This window comes from Plectropomus leopardus, chromosome 4 (genome assembly GCF_026936395.1).
Source record: "Plectropomus leopardus strain MGB_pleo_1.0 chromosome 4, ASM2693639v1, whole genome shotgun sequence".
Classification (NCBI taxonomy): domain Eukaryota; kingdom Metazoa; phylum Chordata; class Actinopteri; order Perciformes; family Serranidae; genus Plectropomus; species Plectropomus leopardus.
In genome coordinates, this window is record NC_142179.1 from 15718129 (window position 1) to 15742870 (window position 24742).

Here is a 24742-nt window from a genome sequence, read left to right on the forward strand (position 1 = left end):
AGTGAACTAACCTGCAGCATTAACATTCACAACATGTGGCTGCCTGCTCCTGACATCCAACTGTCAGCACGCAGCTCCCACCCACATTTCTGAGGAGTTCACATTCACTCCTAAAAAGTCAAACCTGACACCAAAACAAGCTGAGAAACCTCCAGCACACTTTACCTGTTGATTTTCAGAGCGAAAGCCCGTCGCTCTGCGCTGTTCAGAGAAGCCATGTGTGAGTCTCAGGTCCGGTTGAGCGGTGTCGGCTCCGGTGTTTTCCTGCGGTCTCTCCGCCTCGCGCTCACCGACGCGCCGCTACTTCTCCTCGCTACAGCTCAGCTGTCATGTCAACACTCATCTTGGCTGTGGCGGCGGCGGCAGAGGCAGCTTTCCTGGGTGTAAACTTCCGCATTTGATTCGAGCCATCCCGTAGAGAGGGTGGGAGGGAGAGAGAGAGAGAGCGCGCGAGCCAAAGAGACGCGAGGGTGGGAGGGGATGATGGGACAGGCTGGATGAGGCACGCGCGCACCCTCGCTGCCGAGATAAGTGTTTGAGTTTATTTAACAAGCAGCCTCAGTTTTCTTCCCTCTGTGAGTGAGAAAAAAAGTGAGAGAGAAACGAAAAATTGTTTCTTATTGTTTCTCTTTTCTGATGAGAAAATGAATTTTATAAGTTATAACAAAATAATTCTTTGTAAAATCGGGGTTTAACCCTTTAAAACATGTGCCATTTGTTCTGAATTCTTCCAAAAACACGAGAAGGTCACCAGCATACCGAGCATCTTCACAAGAAATGGCCCAAAAATGTGTTTCTTTGGGTTTGGAAGGGTTAAATAGCTTGTGAAATTTGTCAAAACGCAGCAAGAAAAGTGATATTGATCCAGGTTTCAAGTAGTGTAGAGGTGGTATTTGACTCTGATTTGCTAACTATTAACGAAAATAAAAAGTTTATTTGCCCCCTTAAATAAATCTTGAAATTTTATTTCTAGTATTTTATTATTTATTTATTTTATTTTTCGTTTTTTTTTTGTTTTTCTTATATTTTGTGGTATTGTATTGTGAGTTGCTTTGTAATCCTGGTTTAGAAAAGTGCTCTAGAATTACAGATTAATATTAGGATTATTTTTAGTAGTCGTAATAATAGTAATAATAGTAGTAGTAGTAGTAGTGGTTCAAAAACAAAAACAGAAATCCAGAATTAATGAATAGGCAGATGTTGTTCACTTCAAAACTTGAAGTACCAAGACGGATGTTCTTTACTTTACTCAAAAGTCCATTCTTAGTGAATGGGTTTGGGTTTAATGGGCTTAAACAGGGTTATAAATGATCACTTTTTCCTTGATATGAGATAAATCTCACCTCACCTCGTGCAGTCACAGCAGTCTGTGGTCCCCTCTCAAACGTCTCCGCCATAAACTGGTTCCTGTCGCCCTCTTGTGGTTGACACTTACATCACACCTATATCGGTCCGCCCTGAGGAACTCTAGCTGGGGCGGAGAGAAAAAAGAAACGTTTGTGAATTTATTATTAAGCAAAATTTGTCATAATTTATTATTTAACCGTCTGTTAACTTTACTAGTATTTATAATGTCCTTCCGGTCCGGCAGACTTTATGTCCCGACTGTGAATGAGAGCGGAACCATTGTCGCCGCATCAGGATTTGAACGGAGCCTCTAATCGTGTCGCACGCTGTCAAAACGTAAAGCATTAGCAGTGCATAGAGAAGTATTTTGAGGAAACTTTAAATATCTGCACCCACAAGAGGAACAGGTAATTTGTTTATAGACTTCGTAAATTAAAAGAAAGTAGGTTTGGTTTGCTGTCGTGGTGTTACGAAGGATAAAGTCCGTGGTGACTGAGCTGATTTCAGTGAATTTACACTTTCAGTGCTAACACTGTGGCCACAGAGCTGATGTTACACCATGTTTGTGTTGTTTAGTCTTTGGTAAAGCAACCACAAATTCAGCTCATCGGTCTTTTTATTTGCGTCATATTTACGATCATCTTTTGGACTGACAAGTCATTCCCGATTTTAATCCGGCTGAGTATCACAGTAAGCTATGTGGTGTGTGTGTGTGTGTGTGTGTGTGTGTGTGAGAGAGAGAGAGAGATGCTTGTGAAAGAAATATGACTGCTTATGTTCATTCATCTACCTTTTGTGCAGTTGTGGAAGAAATCCTCGATAAAAGTAGCAATACTGCAGTGTAAAAATACTGTGGTGAAAGTAAAACTCCTGCATTCAAAATTTGACTGAAGTAGAAGCACACAAGTATTAGCATCAAAATGTTCTTAATGTACCACAGCTAAAGTATTTGAAATAAGGAATGACCCATTTCAGAATAATGTATGTTATATTATTGGATTATAATCATTGTTGCATTAATGTGTTCATCACATGGTCAAGTTGGTGCTATTTTTAATTACCTAATATACTGCTGGGTTGTTTAATCTGTAATAATATATCAAAATTTAGTTGATTTATGTTTTGCATTGATAATCTAAATCTGTGAAGTAAACAGTGCTTTAAAATAAATGTAGAGTTAAAAGTACAATATTTGCCCCTGAAATGCAGAGTAGTAGAGGTGAAACGTAGTACAAAATGGTAATACTAAAGAAAAGTACCATATTAAATAGGGTTCGACAGATTATCAGAATGGCAAATTATTTGGGCCGATATTGGGCATTCTGCTGACTATCTGTATCTGTGTTTTATTTTAATGATCGCTGATCAAATTAATTAATTAAAATGTGCAAAGAAAGTGCCGCCATGGGAGGAACTTTTACTTTGTGAAACTCCAGGGAGCTATTTCTATTTATTCATTTTTGTTTTGTATTTTCACTTCACTTTATAAGAAAGGTTCCTGGGAACTTGCTGTATATCATGTTAAAAGTTTTGGTTTAAACATTTGCTAAAAGCATTTAAACAATGTTTTGTGTTGGATTTTGTTACATTCTTAACTCTTCATTTTTATTGTAAATGCTTATTGGTTCCAAATATAGGTTACCGATCTCATTAACTCATAATAATTAGCACTGGCCCTGAAAAAACAATATCCATCGACCCCTTATATAAAATGTACAGTACTTGAGTAAACATATTAGGTTACATTCTGCCACTTTTTTGTGGGATCCTTCTCATACTTTGATGTACTAAATGTTTTCTGTACTGATTCATCAGGTCCAGCTTGTGTACCAGTTGACAAACATTATTTCGGGTATGGATGACGTGGTGATGGATGAGGAAGACGACTGCCCAGAGTTGGTGCCCATCGACACCCCTCCTGGTCGTCCTGCAGAGCAGATACCCGTCACCATCATCACAGGCTACCTCGGTGAGAGACTATTAATGACGGCATTAATGAGCTTATAAAGAAGATTATAGTCTCACACACTTGTCAGTCCGTCCTCATCAAAACTAGAAGCTCCGCTGGTCCTGGACCAGGGAATTGTTCACCTAATGATCAATTTGCTTTATATACTTCCTCATAATTTCACGTGTTTGTTTCTTTACAGGTGCTGGAAAGACGACACTCCTCAACTACATCCTAACAGAACAACACAACAAGCGGATCGCTGTCATACTCAATGAATTTGGAGAGGGTAAACTAATACTGTCCTTCAGAGGAATCACAATTAGTAGTAATTTAAACTGAATATCTGCAGGATAACAAAGATGCTCGAAACTTTCTGTATTATAAACTTGCTGTCAGGCTGGAGGAGTGTTGTGTTATTCCACCAGCTTTCCACAAGAGAGCAGCAGAGTAGCATGTTTGCCCAAAACTGAAAGCAGCTCGTGTGTGTGTGAGAGGCTACAAACTCTCGTAGAGCAATACGTCATATTTGTATTGGACTTAAATTTGCACCCTTTCTCCAGTATCATTAGTTTTCATTGATGTTGAATTCAGCTGGTTTGGCCGGTTTTCTTTTTTTGCTTGAAATTGTTTTCCCAAAAGTGGCCCAAAAGCCTCTTACTAATTATATGTATATTATTTCTTAAGTCTTTATTCATCTTGCAAAATATACAGAAATATGACACATTTGGTAGAAAGTGCAAATCAGCTAATCTCATTTTGATTTCTCTTCCTCTTCCCTCGCTTGCAGGCAGCGCCCTCGAGAAGTCCCTCGCAGTGAGCCAGGCAGGAGAGCTGTATGAGGAGTGGCTGGAACTGAGAAATGGCTGCCTCTGCTGCTCTGTCAAGTACGTAGAGTATCTATAGTCCATTAAGTGTTAATGAAAACAAAAATTAAAGGCTAAATTTGCTGCTCTGCCTGTGTTTCAAATAAGTTGCTACAGTTTGAATTTTAAAGCCAGTGCTTCAGCTTTTTAAATACATGTCTTAAACGCTGTGCTAATGAGGGTATAAGCACAGATTTATAACACACACCACAATTTTAATTCATATTTCAGTTTGTACTGTGTCACTGTAGACATAACCTGAGTTGGTGCCTTTTGTTGACATTTTGTTCAAGAGTTCTATAGATGCCTTTTTAAACATCAGTGGCTGTAATGTTTTAGGGACAACGGTCTTAAAGCCATCGAGAACCTGATGGAGAAGAAAGGAAAGTTTGACTACATCCTTCTAGAAACCACAGGACTCGCTGATCCAGGTAGAACACATTTTGCAAAGTGAAAATAAGAGCAGTTTCATATAAATTTGTATTTGATTGTTAAGTAGACTGTTGTTTTTTCAAGCTCTGGCCTGGAGAGCATACAGACAGCTTTATGCCTCCTGTTGAAACCTCATGGAGTGACCAGCTGTTTTACTAGGAGGTGTGTTGTGTGTGGGCTGGAGTCAGCGAGAGGACCTGGTTCTCCCAGCCCACACACACACACACACACACGCACACACACACACACACATTGACAGTCAGGTGGCAAACAACTATTTTATGCGAGAAATTCAAGATTTTTTTTAACTTCTATAAGATACCAACTCTACTGCAGAGTAATGAAACAGGGTCAAACCAGATTCAACAACTGATTAACAGAGCTGAACCTCTCATGACAGACCATATGCCACATAAATATCGACCAGCCTCTGCAATTGATTGGGAGGGGGCTCTATTCTTCACTCTTAAAGTTTAAAGTTACTCGGTGGCGCATGAAGCCCAAAAAATTCAACTTCCACTCTGCTGCTGCATTGCTGGGCGCACAGACCAGGCGCATAGTGCGACTTCAGCTGGCCGAAAGGCCAACTGCTGGTTTAGCCCTTTGCTAACTTAAAATGGGGTAAAATGATTTAACCCTTTGAAACATGAGCAGATTGGTTTGATTTCTTCTGAAAATGTGCAAAAGGCAAAGAGCAGCTTGGCAAAACATGTCCCACAAAATTACCTGAAAATTAGTTTAAAAAAGGGGAGGACAATTAAAAAATATGGGAAAATGCACACACACACATTTGCACATTTTGTAGATATTATTATTATTATATTAACAACTAGCAGCTGTAAGTCATGTGAGAGTCAACTTGTGTAAACGAACACTATGAATATTACCATTCTGCACTTCATATCAGTGCATTCATTTTTACTTAAATTAGGACCATCTCTGCTTATAGTCTGTTCTGTCTGTTCTGTGTACGACTAATAATTCCTGGCACAATATTTAGGAATGACCTATGGAACAACAATTGCCCTTTTTCTCTTTATGTGTCTAGATAATGGTTGCTTGTTGGATTTCTTTCTAAAGCTCACATCAGAAGTGAAACATTTTGCAACTCTGAAGACCAGACTTGTGCTGCTTTGACAGGAGCATCCAACAAGCCCATTTCCATCAGAGCAGCCAAAAAACCCCAGCTGTCTGTTCATCTCTCAGCTTTGAATCAGGAAATCAATATTAGGCCATTACAGGACGAGCGCTGTGACAATTGGGGTGTGTCGCTAAGTGACAGGTGTCAGGAGTTAGTGGTGTATGCAGACACACACCACTTGGCTCCGCAGACAGAACCAACAGAGCACGCTCAGACCGGGGCTGTCCTCACTCCCCTGCCATGTCATTGGCTGAGACAGGCTCGTTATCGACTAGGACAGGTCTGTCATTGGCCCCAGCACTGCTGCCAATCATAAAGGCTCCCGGGGGGAATCTCCGCCTTCCATTCAGGAAGAGGTTGGATGAGTTATGTGAAACATGCCACTCAAAAACAGTGTTTTCATTACGCATCCATCAAATATTTACAATGCTTTCTTATTCTCGCTTGGCAGTTTGACAAAAGTGCATTATGTGAACAAGCTGTGGCTGGCATGGTAACATAGGGTCTTGTAATAACGGCGTCCACAGGAAAATAGAAACAAACCAAATGTACCAGCAAGAGATAAACAATTGAAAGCTTCTGATATTGGTTTTATCTGCTCCACAGAGTTTGGCCCGAAAACAATGCATGTAGGGTTTCTGAATTTAAACACAAACAATTAAAATGTAAATGCCATTGAATAAAATCAGTTCATTTTAATGTCAAAAGGATTAGGCTATGAACATTAATCCTATGTGAGTTAATAGGTAAAAATTCTAAAAATATGCTGATTTTAGCTTATCAAATGTGATTTTTTGCTGCTTTTCTCTGTTTTACATTATTGTAAATTGAATATCCATGGTTTTTTTACGTAATTTTCAGATTTTATACTGCACTTGGAAAATTTTGATGGGCCTGTTATTTTTATTATGTTTTATAGCCTGAATAATTAAACGAAATGTTAAAAGCAGTTCTGCAAATTAAGCAATATTGAAAATAGTAATTCATTTCGTCCCTGAATTTATTTAATTCAATTTAAATTTTATTAGCAATATGACATAGTTAGGTATTGCATTTGAAATCTAAAAAAACATTGTATAAATTGTAGATTGGCTCCTTTAACAGATTCCCAACGGTTGTGAAACGTTTATATCATCAGTCTTGTAAATTGTGTGAATCCTCTCTGATGTCTGTCAGTGTAATTTTATGTAACATGCCAGTGGACTGCATTTGTATGCCTGATTTTCACTGTTATTTTAAAGGCCTTGTGCAAAAAATGTTATAGTTTAATCAGTGAATTTATGGACAAAACAAGACAAAAATAAAGAAAACTGCCTCTGTTTCTGGGTTTGTATGTATGAAAGCGTCTCAGCCATGTACGATGTAACTCACCAGTTGATGTCCTCTGGCAGGAGCGGTGGCCTCCATGTTCTGGGTTGATGCAGAGCTCGGCAGTGACATCTATTTGGATGGTAAGAAATATGACACAGTGTATCGTTGTTCATCATACACTGATATTCTTGATGGGAATACTATTTTCCTCAGTGCCGTTGTGCAAAACTTAACTTCTCAAACATCACTGATCAAACTGGGTAACTTAAGAGGAACCGTTTGCTGCCATTTAAAAACATGCTAATAAATCTTAGCATGAATTTAAATTCTAAATTTTAAACTTTAGCAGACTTAAAATGCTCTGTTGTAATACTTGGGAATTTCAAAATCCCAACACAATTAACACTGATAGGTGTAATAAATGTCATTAGTTAGACACAATTTGCCCAATTCTTTCATTAGCAGGGATGGTGCTTTTTATTTGTGCTATGATTAAGAATTTCTAAATTTAATGCTTTAACAGCTACAACTATAGTCCAATTTTGAATATATTTTCCCCACTTTGTTTGAAAAGGGTGAAATATTTTCTTGTTTGTGTATCTGTTTAAATGGTGTTTGTGTCGGTGTGTGTGTGTTTGGATGGCGTCTTGCTCCTCACACTAAATACTCAGCTGTCCGCTCTGTTGTGACAGGCTAGCAAGCCAAAAGTGTACTTCAAGTAACCTGGAGAAAGTGGTTTGCACAAACAGACAATTTGAAACACCAAAAGGCTATTCAGAAAAGAATGTGCACACGTTGTGTGGCACTACATTTGAGTCACTGATCACTTTTTTTTTCTTTGTTTGTCCTAGGCATCGTCACAGTTATCGATGCCAAGTATGGTCTACAGGTATGTGCTAAGACAATATTCAAGAAGCTTATTATGTCATTTTGAAAATGTCATGTTTGTCGCTGAATTGAATCAACAGAAAATTACAAAAGAGTTGATTCATTATTTACGACGTAAGCATATCAAGAAAAAATGTTAAACGTTCCGGGACCAGTTGTCCTGTTTTCCTGAATGTCTTTATTTTATATATATATATATATATATATATATATATATATATATATATATATATATATATATATAAATATATATATATATATATATATATATATATATATAAATATATTGGGTTTTGGATTATTAACCCAATTAAACAAGTGCACTTTTGATTGTGTTAGAATGTGATAGTCATTTTTCAATTTTTTTTTTTTAACATTGTAATGGGCTCTTTGATTAATCCATTAATGACAATGATGAGTTGCAGCCTTAATTATCTTGTTGCCAAACAATAAAGCATCAGCGGTATTTGCCTCTGAGCAATAACTAAATATTTTTTGTTTATTTCGACTTTGAAGGGTAACTTCTCTATGTTTCAACTTAGCCATTATTTCCTCATGTTTTTGTGACAACTAAGAGACTAATGTCAACAACAGTTTTTGAAATTGGTCCAGTATGAGGGAGCGTGCTGCAGCTGGTAGCCGCAATACAGGCTGCAATGTAATGGTAATGGACAATTGCGCACTGTCAGTTTATGTCCTCTGACAAGCTAAGATTGTTTTATTTTTTTGTCTGAGAAGATTATGGAAAAGACAGAGACAGACCTTTTTGTAAAAGTGCAATATTCTTTTTTTTTTTAACCAGAAACAGCCCTGAAAGCACCATCATAGTCCTCACCAGACTCCATGTAAATAAACAGTATTTTTTTTCATCGTAAAACACACTTCATTCAAAGTTGATGAAAAGAAAGTAAACCTCACAGAAAGGTCTTGGTTCATCTTTCGACTGTTCCAACAATCACCAACTCTGCTTTGGTTAAAATAAACCATTTATTCACCCGGTTAGATATAAAACAAGCTTGCTCTGTACAAGCTTCAATTACTCTCAATTTAAATGGAATCTGGTGGGTTTGCAATGATGATTTTGGTGCTGTTTGTGGGTTTGGTTTGTAGGGATCCTTCCCCTAATGTTGTTGGATACTAGGAATAATAATCTGAGCCGGTCAGTGCTAAAAACCGTCCAGGTTAAAAAACAAAGTTTCCCTTTAAATCCAAAATAAACTGTTAAACTTGTGATTGTTCGTAAACCCCCAGTGCACAGCAGCACACACACATCCTGCCCTCCTTGTGGTATATGAAAGGAACAGGACAAGTGACACCTAGATAATGGCCTCTAATTTGAAGGTGTCATACTCAGTGAGGTGACACATTTCATGGCCTATAGGTGCTGTTCTGTCTTCTCATTGTTGAGAGGCAAGATGAAGGAAATAATGACAGAAGGAAGGAGGAGGATAACTCATAGTGAAGGAGTAATTGATATCCGAGATGTGACCATCGTAATAGGACTGTCACATCCACTCACCTGCCTTTCCCTTCATCTGTCCCATAAAATATCCATCTGTCTGAGAGGTTTCAAGTTAACTCAGTCCCCTGGCCTCTCACTGTCTGAAAGGCCTTTGTCCCGTGGTACAGAGGGAGTTGAATAAAAAGAATAAATACATTTTTGTCAGTCATTTCTCGAAGCAGTGTTGATGCACACAGTGTGACAGATTAATGTCAGATTGACACACAGGGGTCATGATCCAGATTAACACCTCCTGCTCTGTGTGTTATTACACATTAAACTGTTTTGTAAAAACGCTGCCTGCATCCCCGGCACAAGCACAAGAAACAAGCATGAAAATGAAAAACGATCTCCTGTGGATTCCCGTGTTGAGAAAGTCACTTAGTTCACAAAGATGAAAGACAGGCCTTTCTTTTACCAATTTATCTGTCACATTTTTGTTTTGGCTGTTGCAAACATTCACTGATATTTTTTAGTTTTTCAGGCATGTGTTTAAACCTGGAACGGTATGCAGTCCACATGAGCAATTGAGAAACTTTAAAGGATTTAGGGAAATATATATTTGCAGAAATAGAATTAAATATAAAAAAGTATGTTTTCTTTCTAGTGTATACAAAACCATCACTATATTCTGTGTTTTCGTTGCCTTAGAATGAGCCGTTTACTGTGTGTCTATAGCGGGTCCTCGTCCACAGAGTCCACCATGTTTTACTGCCATCTTTCTACAGTAGCCCAGAATGGACAAACCAAATATTGACTCTAGATAGGGTCAATTGTGTTTTAGCTTCAGACACAGTACTAGTAGTAGCCCCACCTAGACGTAATGTTTTACATGAAACTGCTTTATTCCGTGTTTTCACTGTTTTTAAGCGCTGACTCTGTTTTGCAGAGGTAGTGACCTCTGTGGAGAATTCTGCTCCCAGTAAAAACCTCCTGAATGGGGCGGCCTATAGCTCACTGTGCGGCCCATGTGCCGAGGCCTTTGCAGGAACCCTGGTTCAATTCCAGTCTGTGGCCCTTTGCTGTGTGTCTCTCCCCTCTCTCCCACATTTCTTGTCATTCTACAGCTGTCCTATCAATAAAGGGAGAAATCTCTGAAAAATACCCTTAAAAAACCTCCTGAATAACAAACACTTGAGAAATCCTAACCATGAGTTGGTACTTTGCTCATGGGACGAGTTTCAGCTGGTTGCACTCTGCAAACCTTAACACCAGATGCCACAAAATCCTACACACTGTCCTTAAAATTCTTGTTTTTTATTTTCTTGTTGCATGTGTAATTTATGTCTTCCATCTCTTTTTTGTTAAGCAACTATCAGAGGAAAAGGCAGATGGACTCATCAATGAAGCAGCAAGGTATGTTAGCTGAAGTTGTTTTGTTTTTTCCTATACAAATAATTTGAAAGTTTGGGACATATACTTATTCCATTCCTTACAGAGAGGAACAGCTTTTTTACGGATTAAACAAACATGATATGATATGTTAATGAGTGAGTTTTAAAGACACTGGCAGGTGGGTTTTGGATGAGCCAGGCTAGCTGTTTCCCTCAATTCATGTCTTTGTGCTAAGCTAAGCTAACCAGCTGGTGGTGGTAGCTTTATATGTACCGTATAGAGTTTTATATATTCTGTATCTAACCAGGACAGTTCCCATTGAGATCACATATCTTTTTCAAGGGCGTCCTGGCCAAGATAGGCAGCACAGAAATGATTGTAAACAGATGCAATAGAGAAAAGCAGACGATATTACGATATAAAACATCCCAAAAAAACAGTACAAGCCACGTAAGACATATATTAAAGCACTGACATCCCAATGATTCTGCCTCTAGGCCTAGGTGTTACTTCAGCAAAAAAGTGAAAATGTGTTCCCCAAAATGCCAAACTATTCCTTTAACACTGAACAAACCGCTCAGTATCCACCACACAAGATCACATAGCACGCTATTGAATGCACTCTGCCACCCGCCTGAGTGTCTCCCTGGACGTCTCTCTGTTTGTCTCTTCCAGCAGCTGTGTGATGTTGTTGTTGAACAAATACACTGATGAAGAAAGACCAGTTGCATGACCCTTTGCATTCTTGGTCTTTGTTTGTGTTTTCACCTCTAAACTAAACAGCACTCAGCTCCCATTTGAGTTTGGCATGTATTGCCCACTGCCACCCATGAACACTCACACACGTACAACTTTACTTGTTATATGCATGAAGAAGGCAGTGATGTTGTGTTTTAATGTGTTTAGACATGATTAATTGTGTTTGTTTTTAGTGCATATTCCTGTAATTGTTGTTGGCTTTGTGCAAACTGAGTCTCTTGCTGGATAAATGTGATTTGCTGGATAAATGTAAATGTGTCTTTTTTAGGCAGATTGCTGTTGCTGACTTGACCATAATCAACAAGACAGACTTGGTGAATGACGAGGAACTCGCTCAAATCCGAGATGCTGTCAGGTGAGCTTCACATGCTTATCATCTACCTTTTTTTTAGTTACAGGGTTTTCAAGGCCATACAATACCTGGAAAAGTCATGGAATTCCACAATGTCATTTTACAGGCCTTAAAAGTCATAGAATTAGTAAAAACCTTGAAAGGTTTGGAAATGCCTAATATTAGCTTTTTACCTCTAGTGATTGCATTCATGCTTAAAAAATCCTAAAAATTGATTTCATCTCTAAAGATTATCTTGCAGAACAAAACGTGTAAGTATCATAAACATTTGTTTGCTGCAGATCTTACATCTGCATTAATCCAAAATCCTATGGAAAAATCCTGTAGACTTTTTGACGAGGGAACCAGGGTGACGCTAACATCTGTGTTGTCCTATACAAAAAATGTCATCCTTGGAGCACAATAATAATTAGTACATTAATCTTTGTGGATTACTTCAAAATTCAAGATTCAGTTTATTTGTCATTTTTCTCATGTATCTGCACACATAAAAAACAAAAAATGTTGTTATCCCAGCCCACAGCACTTCAACAGAAAAAAACTATTAAAAAAAACCTATATATATATATATATATATATATATATAAAAACTTAAGTCATTGTCCATGTAATGTAACATCACAGTAAATGTATTTTATGTTTGTCTGCAGACTATGCTATACTACACAGCTCTGTTTATGTGATACATTTTGAATAGTCATGGAAATTGTATTACGGTCCTTTAAAAGTCATGGGAAAGTTTTGAAATATGATCCATTTAAATGTGTGGGGAAATCCATTTTTTTAATCTAATTGATCCTTTTTTGAGCTCCCTATGTAACTATGTCAACAGTACATCTTGTCCCCCTTATTAGGGCAAAAAGAACAAAGTTTTATGGTAGAAGGAACAATTTATCCATCATCAAAGTATTAAACTTTTTTCCTCTCACTTCAGGTCTGTAAATGGTCTTGTCAAGATTCTAGAAAGTCAGAGGTCAAGGTAAGTTTTTTCCGAACAAAAAGTGATGTTTTTTAGCAGCTTTGTTCTGGGTTCTCTGCTTTGTTTAGTGTAACAGATGAACTCCACGTGCTGCTGCTGCTCAGATCTCTGTATCAAAGATGAAGCAGTTCAGGCGTGACTTTGCTCAAGATAAACCCCCCACACACACTCACACACGTATAGGTACACAAACTGCTGCACCCTGAATAAACACCAAACCTTCAATGGTGTCCAGTTACCCACAAGTCTTTGCTCTTTGACCCTGGGTCTTCAGGCCAATATGGTTTCATATGCGTGAACGTAGGAGCGTGCAAATATGTGTGTCTATATGCACCCTCTTTAATAGCATGTCATGTGTTATTAGACCCAGGTAGCATCTGTCTAACGCAAGCAGTGTGTATCAAAGGTTTGGGTGTGTTTCGGATCGGCTGTGCCCCCCTACAGAGTTCAGGCCAGGGTGAACAGATGAAAGACACCGTGCAGTGAGGGGTTAATCGGAAAAACATTCCCACAACTTTTTGCCTGAGCCAGTTCACTCGGTTGCCCCCAGTGTTAGTTTTAGCTGACTTTTAATCAGTGATCGTCTTCCACAGGGTGGATCTCTCTGAAGTGCTGGATCTGCATTCTTTTGACAGCAAGGATGGTGCAAAGTGAGTTGGTTTTGTCCCATTCATGTACAAAAAAAAATTATTTAGTCAGAAAAAATATTGTAATGGCCAGAAAACTTTAAGAAGCACGTACAGTATTTTTAAGTCTGATACCAGTATTGATATTTGAGTGTTAAATTAAAAAAAAAAGACTTATCTGCTGATATGTAAATGATTAATGCATAAATGATTTTAAGGGACACCTGAAATTCAGTCAAGATAAGAACTGAGTGAGACATTTTACAGTCGGAAAAGAAAAAAAAAAACCAGCCCGAATTCTCTAGCCAACAAATCATTCAATGGCAACGCTGTTTTTAAATTAACTGCTGAAACATAACTTGTCAGTGCTCTCTGGTGGGCAAAACATTTAAAAGCAACACTGTTTTTAAATGAACATACTTTATTTTTGACATTTCTACACTGCAATTTCTTGTTACTTATTGGTTAACATACCGTGTATACTCATACCAGTTAGTGCCTTAAGTAATGGTTATTTTCATTGTTAATCTGTTGATTATTTTCTCACTTAATCAGCAAGTTGAGTGGTCTATAAAATGACATAAAATAGTGAAAAAATGTTGATAAGTGTTTGTCAAAGCCCAAAATAATGTCCTCAAATGTTCCGTTTTATCCCAAATCCAAAAATATTCAAATTACTGTCATAATAGATTAAAAAAAAAAAAAAAGTTAAATATTCACTTTAAGAAGGTGGAATTTTGACTTTTTTTTTATCCTTTAAAAGGACTCATATCGATTCATCAGTTATCAACTTAGTTGGAGATTAGTTTAACAGTTGACAACTAATCGATACATCTTTGCAGCTCTAGTACCGATGTTACCTCGAATAACATGTATATAGCCATCATTTTGGATTTCAAAACTTGAAAGGTTGAGAACTATTATGACTGCATTGAAGGCCTTTGATAGCGGTCAGTCTGAACTGTGTACCTAACAGTCTTTGATACTGTTGCTCATCATGTTTCTCTCTAATTAACACACTCTTTCATTGAGCGTCCCCCTGTTACACCGCAGGGTGGTCATCATATTGTATCCTCTGCAGATTGTCATTCTCATGAATAGAGTCAGTGTTCATCCTTTCATGTGAATGAACCGGGCCGCGGTGTTAAAGCTCTCTTACATGCCCTCGGTCAGTGTCTCTGAGACCAGCTGCAGAGGATTAGAGCTGTGTGTGTCCACCGGCTCCCGAGGAGTCCCCCTTGTCCCAACAGATAGCTTCTTTCCCCCTGCCTTTGAGAGTCCAGGCCCCTCCTCCCGTCCATCCCACGCTGGCTGTTTGAAGCGACCCCCCGCCGCTCCACCTGTGTGGTACTAACAGCACGCTGGGCTCAAGCTGCTGGACACAACATTTAGCCTCCTTGTGAGGTCAGGGAGAAGGGGGGGGGATTAGGAGGTCTGATGGGGAGAACAGGGACTGTAGTTTGTTTGGGGGTGGTGGTCGCTGTTTTGTAGGATTTATTTGCCGTTTCTAAAGTTTTCACAAGTCCATTCAGAGTCGTGTCATTAAGCACTGATACAACATGTAGTGTATTATACTTTGAGTCAAACAAAAGTAGACCAGAGAGGCAAAAAGTGTAGAAAGGAGAAAAAAACATGGATAAGAGAAATAAAAATAGTACATTTGTGTCCTAAGATGGCCACTTTATACAATTTTACTCAACCAGGAACATAAAAATCTTTTTTTCATGGTAGACCATATTACAAATGACTCACAGCTAAAGCAATGTAACATATAAAACACAAAACTGATCACAAACTCAAATTTAAGCCAAACTGCAATCATAAAATCAGGAATATGATTTAATTTAACAATCATGTAAAATGATTCCCCATTTTGGGGCTTATGCATCCTTAAAATAAAACATCTACTTGCATTCATCCTGCATGTTTTATGTTTTTGTTTAAAAAATTTAAATTTAATAAATACACAAAATAACAAAAATAATAGTTAATATACAGAGGCAAAAAAAACCCAGTGGGCTTATTTGAAGTCTCCACCTAAAAATGTTCAAATTTTACAACGTTATAGAGAATACAAATTTAACAGATAGCATGATAACAAAAAAGGGGCAAACTAACAAATTTATAAATATATATTAGCAATATCAATAGATCTATTCCCCAACTTTGTTTCATGGTTTAGTTTCCTGAGCAAGCATAATGATCCATGTCTAAAAAATGCATAAGTTTGGTCAGTTTTTGCTAAAAATACCCATGCAGCCAAGCCAACAGCTTTATTCTACATATTTGTTATGTTACAGTAGTTTTTATACTGTGTTTTTATTGTATTCTTCTTCTGTATATTTATGTTATTTACTGTTGGAGTACTTTGCCTTTTTTATATTTCATTTATTTATTTTTTTCCCTTTACATATGTTTATTGTATGCACCAAACACCAAGGCAAATTTGTGGAAACCTATTTGATAAACTATATTCTGTGCAGCTGACAGATACATTTGTGGAATAGTTTTAGAATATGACTGAATTTTGTTGAGGTAGTAAATGCAACACGGTTATCTTTAGAACTTTTTAAAGTGTAAATGAGTCTGTTTTGTTGGATGAAACTTCAAAAGTATGTTATGATGTTTAATCATTTCTCTCCTCTGAAAAGTCTGGCAGAGAAGCTTCAGCTTGTGAAAGATACAAGACCACATCTTGACAAGGTATGCTGAACTCATTTATTCTTTTATCCATTAACTGCCGATACTTACCTCCCTCTGCATCTCTTATGGTTTTATTTGCTAATTTATTTCAACACATCATTTCCTCCAGGATAAAGGGGATTCATTCTCCTGAGGCTAACATTGCTCCTTGCATTGCCCCGGGCTGTGACACTGGAGTGAAAACTCCCTCCCTGCTTTGGTTTTTGTGTTGAGGTTGACTTAAGGCTTTTGATGTTTTCTTGTCACACTGCAAATAGACCCGCTCTCGCTCATACACAGCAGCATAGACTCATTCAGCAGACTGCTGGCTAGACTAGAGGCTTCGAGTTACAGCTTAACAGTTGTTTGAACAGAATCCAGATGTCATAAAATGTCATATACAGACCGTGTTTCATGATATAATTAACAGTTGTGTGTGAGGTATTAATGGTAAACCTTTATTGGACTGTTTTTATAAGAGAAATTGTAGTTTCTTGCCAATGTCTACACATCAATTAAGTCCAGTTCTTCTCCATGAAGATGTAAATAATGAAAAATATTTATTTCTCATACCATTTGTCTTGACGTTTTCACATGACTCCTTGCAGCAATTAGGCCTCATCTTGTGCTTTATACCAATGACCTTTTATCACAGGATGAGGAGAGATGAGGGCTGTTTGTGTGGGTAAATAACGGCATTGTTGTCTGTTTTCCCCAAGTTCCCTTTCCCGCATGAAGCTCGACCATCCCTCAGACCCTCCTCCTCTCTCCCCTCCCCTCCTCTTCCCCATGTTGCTCTTTTCATGTAAATGAGAATGCTGTTTTTCTGTTGTTATACCAAATGACAAGGAAGTGTGTAACCTTAACACCCCAACACAAAACCCCCAAATATCTACAAAGTGTCCTTTTAATGCTGTAAGGAAGTTATGGAGAGGAGGGAGTGTGAGTGAGAAAGGGGGGGGTCGGCAGATAAAGAGGGGTTTCAGGTGCCGAGAGGAGTTGTGGTTTTTGGCACGATCATTGACAAAGCCATCAGCCGGGGCGTAAAAACACTTCTTTTGTTTAACGTTCATAATGACTTTGCTGGTTTCTGTGAACTGAAAATATGTTAAAATTTAAAATCATCAGTGTACTGTAAGCCTTAAAAACAGCCTGAAAATATAAAATTCAAAACATAAACGCCACAAAGATTCAAGTACTGAACTTAAGTACAATTTGATGTATTTGTACCTTACTTGCGTCTTTACATTTTATGCAACCAAATACCTCTACTCTACCACATTTCAGATGAAAATGTTGTACTGCAGAAAACATACGGTCAGTTTATAAATCTGCATTTAAATAAATAAAACACCAACCTTATATACAGTTGATGAAATTGGCTTCTCTAGTACATTTTGCTGATAATGTGTGTGCGCTTTATTTGTGCCATTTTTACCTAAAGGGACAGATCACCCTAAAATCAAAAAACACCTATATTTACTTTTACCTGTAGTTCGATCTATCATTCTACATTGTTTTGATGTGAGTTGCTGACTGTTGGTCATATCAGCAGTAGAGATGTCTGCCTTCTCTACGCTTTAATGGAACTAGATGGCACTCGGCTTGTGGTGTTAAAAGCCCCAAAAAATACACTAAAAAAGTGTCTCCTTCCAGAAATCACGACCCGGTTACACAAGATAATCCACAACCCATCTAGAAACTATTTTCTGAACTACTCCCACCAACTGTATCAGCATGCAGAAGGAAGCGTACATCTACACTCATCTAGCATCACTGAACTAGCTGTTACAGCTCAGCCGAGGAGAATGTTGTTTTTGTTTACTTCTCGCACTATCACGACCATCAGCCTCTCGTCTAATAGTAGATGCACACATTATTCTGCACAAATTGACACAAAATGTGATTTATCTCAGTGTAAAATGTTGTAACTTTTGTAAATTCTGAATCGCAATTTCAAGATTTTTTTTTTTTAAACCACAAAATGTCCAGTTTGTTTGTTTACACATTGTTTACACTCTCATATTGTATTTAATCTTGTCCTCAGAGTATTTTGACAGTGACATTTGAAGTGGCTGGAGATCTCTCGGAGGATGCCTTAAATGTCTTCATTCAGGTACATGTCAGTTTGTACCACCGTTACTAATTCGCTCTAACACAATACACTCCTTTGAAAACTAAACAACATTTCCGCGGTTTCAGGATCTTCTTTGGGAAAAGATGTTCAAAAACAAAGAAGGGCAACCCATGACTGTCATTCGGTTAAAGGTACCGTAAAGCACAATAGTCAGCCCAGCGGGAGCAGTAATCAATAACTGCCGCTTTTTATCTGTATTAATCAGTTCTAAATGCCTCATTCAGTGGTGGTTAATGTGTCACTCGTGACTTGTGACTTTTTTCAGGGAATAGTTTCATTTGCAGGTAAAGCTCACCAAGTGATGCTGCAGGGGGTCCACGAGCTGTATGACCTGAATGAGACTCCACAGCTTTGGAAGGAGAACCCGCGGATCAACCGACTGGTTTTTATAGGTGAAGACACACACACACACACACACACACACACACACACACACACACACACACACACACACACACACACAATCCTTTCACATGTGTACCTTAATAGGATTCTTACGCACCACTGCGAAGGCAGAAAATCTATTCTATTATACTGAATGGATCAAAATGGCTCTTGTCGACAACTCTCTTTTGTAAAAGCTCTTTTTCTATTATATGTTTTATTTACATATTTTTTTAAAACAAAGGTCAGATCGAGAAGAAGTCAACAGAAATGAAATCCATGTGCAGGTTTGGTGCAAATCTACTACAGGCTAATCTGAAAACCTCACAAGAGAAAAAAATATATATGTAGCAATAAATAAATAAAAAAGAAAATGATGCGTACAGAAAAGTAAACAGCCCATGTGCTTATGTTCACTTAATGGAAACCTTTATTGACAAATTCAAAGTTTAGAAGTTTTCTGATCTTAGCATAAGTTAGTCAAATTCTTTGGTTTAAACCTGCATCATAGTTGCGGAAAGCTTTACTTTATAGGTCCACAATTTTCTAACTATTTCCTAAAAATGGCCACGGAATTTACCTAAAATATTTAATTTGGTACAATTTTTTTTTCAACACTGTTTTAATATTTTACTCATTGTGCAGCAGGTCAGTTGAACCTGCAAAATGTGAAATTTGTCAACATGCAAGCATACAAGTAAACAAAATGATGAGTAAAATTTCCAGTAATAGCTGAGCTTAAAATGAGGTTTTACTTGAGCATTTCTTTTTAGGAAGATTCTCTGGAAATCAAGCACCCAACAAGAATAACTAAAATCTAAACTAAACTCTAAAATGTTATATTTTTGTCTCAGTGTCATCTGTGATTAGTACCAAGTGTGTTATTTCAAGGGAAATCTCTTGGATATTTTTTAGAAAGTTGTTGGAAAATTACAGATTTTATTTTCCTTTTGAGTTTGACTTCTCTCAGATGTCTTCATATCTAGACCTAACCTTGAGAACAACTTTTTATTGTAATTCACAACACAACACATTCCATATCAGCGTCTGTGTCTGCGTGTGTTTAGCCGTGCTGTGTCAGTGCTCATGTTTGTCTGTTCTCTGTCCTGCAGGACGAAACCTGGACAAAAACATTCTGCAGGAGCTGTTCATTTCTAAAGTCTTGGAAGAAGCTGAGAGAAATTAGCTGCACGCCCTTCTCTCCTCTTTGCATCGAAAACTGACTATTCTGGAGCAAAAGTCGTGGCTTTGGCCATCCATAAATCTGGGACTGTGTTTCAGACGTTCTCCTGTCCTACAAGAAGATGAGGTACGTCACAGGATGGTTAAGGTTAAAGCTGTGGTCAATAGTTTGAAATTGTGATAATCCACCACTACCTGCTTTAAAAGCTTCATTACTTCAAAAGAGTGTTTATGTTGCTGCAGTGTCGGATCTACAAGCTGTGAAACTTAGACTGGACATGACCTCTAAAATGTGTGCAAACAAAGATAAAACAAAGCTCAAGAGATGTAATCAATACATTTAAAGAAAGTTAAGGTGGCTTTGTAAAAATAAGCCATTTTTAAAGGGTTTGGAGCCCCTGGAGAAGTGTTGGAAGTTACAAAGTGACGCACATACTGTATCAGCTGTGGTACAAGACTGATCTTTGTAAACAAGCAGATTTTAAAAAATAAATTATTAAAAATAAAGATTTTTCTGCCATTTTCAATCTAAAAACAATACATGTTTTTGGCCATTTGTAGTTTAAGCTGACAACAGCCGACTATTAACATAACAACAGACACAACATGCCTTTGTGTTCAAGTGGTAAGTTCACCATGATACTTAACAAAGTCTGTAAAGATCCTCTAAGAGCATTAACATCTTAGCTTTTATTGTTATTAAACTCATACAAAGAGTTTGTTAACTTCTGCATTTGGTCAGCAGGTTATGGTTATATTAAAAAAGGTGGATTGTTTCACATACACTATAACATACATTTTGTCAGTAAAGCCATGCTTTATGAGAAAAGTTGCAAACCCTTATTATTTTGATAAATACAGATCAAGTTAAATTTATTCAGCTTTCCACTACAGTGAAACAGCTGTTACTGGATGTGTTTAAACTTTTATATAACATATTTGATTGGATTTCACACATACGTCACACATACCAATTCACATATTTCACATATTTAACTACTGAGTATAATAAGTTAAAAGAGAAAACCTTCAAGAGAAACACAACAAAACCAAAACAGCAACTTTGTAGAAACACAGAGTGATTTCAAAACGACTGTTTTATATTAACTAAGAACTACTTTTAATGGTTCCCAAGATGTAATGGCTTTCTCTAAGTGAGGGTTGGGTTTGTTTGTTTTTAATAATCTATATGCTTTGTTATGCATTTTCCTTGTTTTAGTAAAAACAAAATGTGTTTCTGCAGTTTCACTTAAGTTAGTGCTTACAGTCATTTTATTTTCTGGTATTTGTTACTTTATCCTTCATGAGTGAGAACCATCTCTTTCAAACACAGTAGGCCCAGTAAGGTGAGGAAATAGGTGGAGTTTTCCCAACTTGGTCATTTGCAATGGAGATGGTTTAGCAGCACTGTTTTAGCACATATCCGCTGTTGGGCCGGTTTGCTTTGAGGAAGGCTCTGCTTATTCATCCCGGTCATAAAGCCGCGCTGCGCGCTGTAGCCCAGAGCGCACCGCTCAGCTGAGCCGTTTCCTACTCGATTGTGATGCTGATGGCCTCGTTAAGGCCACTATTGCGTCTTTTCTCTGCGGGCTGCGGGAAGCCCTACCACGGCCATTTTCATGGTCACACCACCCGCGGGCATCCAGAGGTGGCAAACTAAACGAACCAGCAGGGGTTCCGAGGGGGAAACACTCTGTTTCTTAGCGTTGGATAAGCGTGGTGTTAAAATCCCCAAGAACATCCAACCTCCGACTGAGCTACTGTAAGATTTGTAATATTAGATGATTGAAATACCAAGACCTAACATCACACATCTTTTCACGTCATGCCAGACAAAGAGCAATGCCAACATAAAGCTCACATATGGGTGCACACGAACTATTAGAAATGTTTACCGTAATAGTGCAAAAAGTGATGAGCCAAAATAGCACTAGAGTGATGTAGGTGATGTGTAGAGTCCATACTCATTAAGGAATGTTTTAGCACAGTAAGCTTTCAGTTTTATTCTTTATACTTTAGTTGATTTTGCTTAATTTGATGCAATTGTTTTGTTGGCACTCATTCTAAATGTTAAGCATTTACAATTAGATGCATACATACTTTGCCATATTCATTAAAATACCACAAATTGGCATCTATAAATTGAGTTTGCTTTGCATGAATACGCCGAGCGCACTCAAAGACTCACCAAATCCCCCCACCTGTGCGCTTGCCTCCTCTGACTCCCCACGGTGAGGGGCCACTCTGATAGGTCCAGAGGGTTAATGGGACTGCCCTGCAGGGCAGCAGTCTTCCTGAATATAAAGCCTCGGCCCTCCTAACCACAGCAAACACAAGGATAAGGAACAAGCAGACTGTGGATGCACCCTTACGCATGAATAGGGCCTTTTGGTTTTTACGCACGGGAAATCTTAAATGCCTCTTTGGCACAGTTGAGTCTTATTGCGTTTTCTTAACATTCCGCGAGTGACCATGACTCTCTCCAGTGAGTTTGAAGCTTCACAACACGCCGTTTCGTCTATTGAAGAGGACGAGATTGACATAGTGGGCGAAGATGATCCAAGCCACGGGCGTTTGTATCGCAATGAGTGCGCCGGGTCCTCGGCAGAGTCTGGAGCAGAATTTGACTCCTCAGAGCCTGATTCTTCGGGGGAAAGCGAGAATAGTTTCTGCGCAGACGCACCGCAGTCCAGGAAAGCCCAGAGCAGCTCGGTGAAGCCTCCCTACTCCTACATCGCCCTCATCACCATGGCCATCCTGCAGAGCCCGGTGAAGAAGCTGACTCTTAGCGGCATCTGCGACTTCATCAGCAACAAGTTCTCCTACTACAGAGACAAGTTCCCCGCGTGGCAGAACTCCATCAGGCACAACCTTTCCCTCAATGACTGTTTCATCAAGATCCCGAGGGAGCCTGGAAACCCGGGGAAAGGCAACTACTGGTCTCTGGATCCTGCCTCTGAGGATATGTTCGACAACGGCAGCTTTCTCCGACGCCGAAAGCGCTTCAAGAGAAACCAGCCCGAGCTTGGCAAAGACGGACTTATGTTTTATTCCAACTTGCACTGCTACCGGCCGTACGGGCAACCATATTGCGTACAAGGCCATGTAAGCCCCCCGCCCGCTGCTCCTATCCGGTACATGCCTCTGCAGGAGAGCATCATGATGCCTCCCTCCTCTTATCACCTTCTACCTCAAACTTTGAACACTAAGTGCAGTGGGCCCAAAGACTTCAGAGCGCAGGTTTGCGCATCAGAACCCACTGAGCCAAAGCCCAGCCCGCAGGTGAAGTGCTCCTTCAGCATCGACAGCATCATGAGCAAACCCTCTCCCATCAGTCCACACAACCAAAACCCACAGCAGAGCCCTCGCAGTGCTTTTGGGTACGGTCATCTGTTGTCAGGCCCTGCTGCCTGTTTGGTTCCGACACTCCTGCAGCCTCCCAGGACTCCTTTCTGCCCTCCTGCCATGCTGAGCACTGCTCCTGTAAGAAACCAGCAGCCCAGACTCTCATACCATCACTGCTGAAGCCTCTATGTGTGATGCTTTGTGAAGACACGTTCGTGTAGCTCGTTTCTTAAAGAAATATTTTAATTGCATGATATTTATGTGCGTTGACATTCAGAGTTTTAAAAAATAATCAGTGTAAATAAGATGAGTGGTAATATATTTGTGAAATTTGCTGCAGTGGAAACCCTCTCTGTGGTTGCTTGTTTTTTGTTATTGAAGTGCCAAAATAAATGTGTGAAAATGATGTGATGTTTAAAGCTCTTTTATCGGATACTTAGAGCAGTAGTGTGCAGTTTGCAGATAATTATTTGAGTCAGGGCGCAGTGGAGTAATGGAAGAGGGATTAAAAAACTGTGGATTAGGAAAAAAACTTGCTATAGGCCTAGATGCTTGTTTTTAGATTTTTATTTATGTATTATTTTACTTACACAATAACAATTTTCTTATCTTGGGCTGATGCATAACAGGTGTCAGTATAGAAAGTTTAATTCTGCTCAAATTCACAATATTCGTTATTCAATCCAAACTTTTCAATTATTGTGCCTACATCCTCCCCGGTGTAGGCACAATAAGTCTATTCACTTGCACTGTCATTTGGTAATGATATTTAAAAACTATTTTTAAAAAGTCGATCCATCCTTTACACCTTTAAACACCTCTTAAGCCTAAACAAACAGCTGGCTGTTATGACGATAAAATAACTGAGGTAAAACTTTGAAGAAAAAAAAAACAAATTTAAACCAAGTTTTCAAAGCATGATGCCAGCTTTACACTTAAGCCTTAAAAATAAAAATGATCTTTTATCAGTCATGGAGAAAGTAATCATATCCTTTACTTAGGTGAAAGTAACCTACTAATCCTACATTGGAAAACTTAACTCAAGTTAAAGTATGTAAGTATAATCAGTGAAATATACTTAAAGTATTAAAAGTAGGTTACAAGACAAATTAAATCACTTCAATAAATAATGAAAGGACAAGCAGCAAATCCTCATATTGCAAAAACCTCATAAGCTGGAAAGATAAAAATGTTTTTGCATGAAACATGACTTACAAGAGTAAACTATTCACTAAATTTTAATAAATTACTTGTTTCAGATGCTCTTAAATATTTTCACATTGGCCAGTTCAAAGAACTTAATTGGTAAAGTAACTAGTGACTAAAGTTATCAAATAATTGCAGTGAAGTATAAATAAAATATTTCCCTCTGAGGTGGAGTTGATAAGGAGAAAATAGCATGATGTTAAAACACCCATGTGAAGTACAAATACCTTTAATCTGTACTCACAAATGTGTGTAGAAACATTCCACCACTGTCTAAAGTTAAAAAAAAAAAAAAAAAAGGAGAGAGAGAGACTAGGCCTA

At 38.3% G+C, this 24742-nt stretch overlaps 3 protein-coding genes across 3 annotated transcripts in view; 2 read left to right on the plus strand and 1 right to left on the minus strand.

Moving 5' to 3' along the window:
- Positions 1-419, minus strand: part of dock8 (dedicator of cytokinesis 8) — a 71183-nt gene extending 70764 nt beyond the window's left edge. Inside the window, exon 1 of the mRNA XM_042488637.2 lies at positions 166-419. Coding sequence (XP_042344571.1) covers positions 166-218 — 53 coding nt within the window. The 5' untranslated portion in view covers positions 219-419. The remainder of the gene's footprint in view (positions 1-165) is intronic.
- A 1178-nt stretch (positions 420-1597) lies between these two features.
- On the plus strand, positions 1598-20408 carry zng1a (Zn regulated GTPase metalloprotein activator 1A). The gene is made up of 16 exons (XM_042488575.2): positions 1598-1754; positions 3163-3316; positions 3498-3584; positions 4086-4182; positions 4501-4592; positions 7126-7185; positions 7897-7934; positions 10744-10790; positions 11797-11883; positions 12815-12859; positions 13453-13509; positions 16137-16188; positions 18215-18283; positions 18370-18435; positions 18570-18696; positions 19801-20408. The coding sequence occupies exons 2-16, from the start codon at positions 3202-3204 to the stop codon at positions 19872-19874; spliced, it is 1113 nt and encodes a 370-aa protein (XP_042344509.1). The 5' UTR covers positions 1598-1754; positions 3163-3201; the 3' UTR covers positions 19875-20408.
- Positions 20409-20548: 140 nt separating this feature from the next.
- foxd5 (forkhead box D5) lies at positions 20549-23639 on the plus strand. Its single transcript, XM_042488005.2, has one exon. It carries the CDS (start codon positions 22343-22345, stop codon positions 23393-23395), a length of 1053 nt encoding a protein of 350 aa, XP_042343939.2. The 5' UTR covers positions 20549-22342; the 3' UTR covers positions 23396-23639.
- The last annotated feature ends 1103 nt before the right edge of the window (positions 23640-24742 follow it).

Excerpts from the sequence above, each read along its gene's own strand:
- foxd5 (XM_042488005.2), top strand. The coding sequence starts at position 22,343 with ATGACTCTCTCCAGTGAGTTTGAAGCTTCACAACACGCCGTTTCGTCT.
- zng1a (XM_042488575.2), top strand. The coding sequence starts at position 3,202 with ATGGATGACGTGGTGATGGATGAGGAAGACGACTGCCCAGAGTTGGTG. Across the intron at positions 3,317-3,497 it reads CATCATCACAGGCTACCTCG|GTGCTGGAAAGACGACACTC; the intron begins GTGAGAGACTAT and ends GTTTCTTTACAG. Across the intron at positions 10,791-11,796 it reads CTCATCAATGAAGCAGCAAG|GCAGATTGCTGTTGCTGACT; the intron begins GTATGTTAGCTG and ends TGTCTTTTTTAG.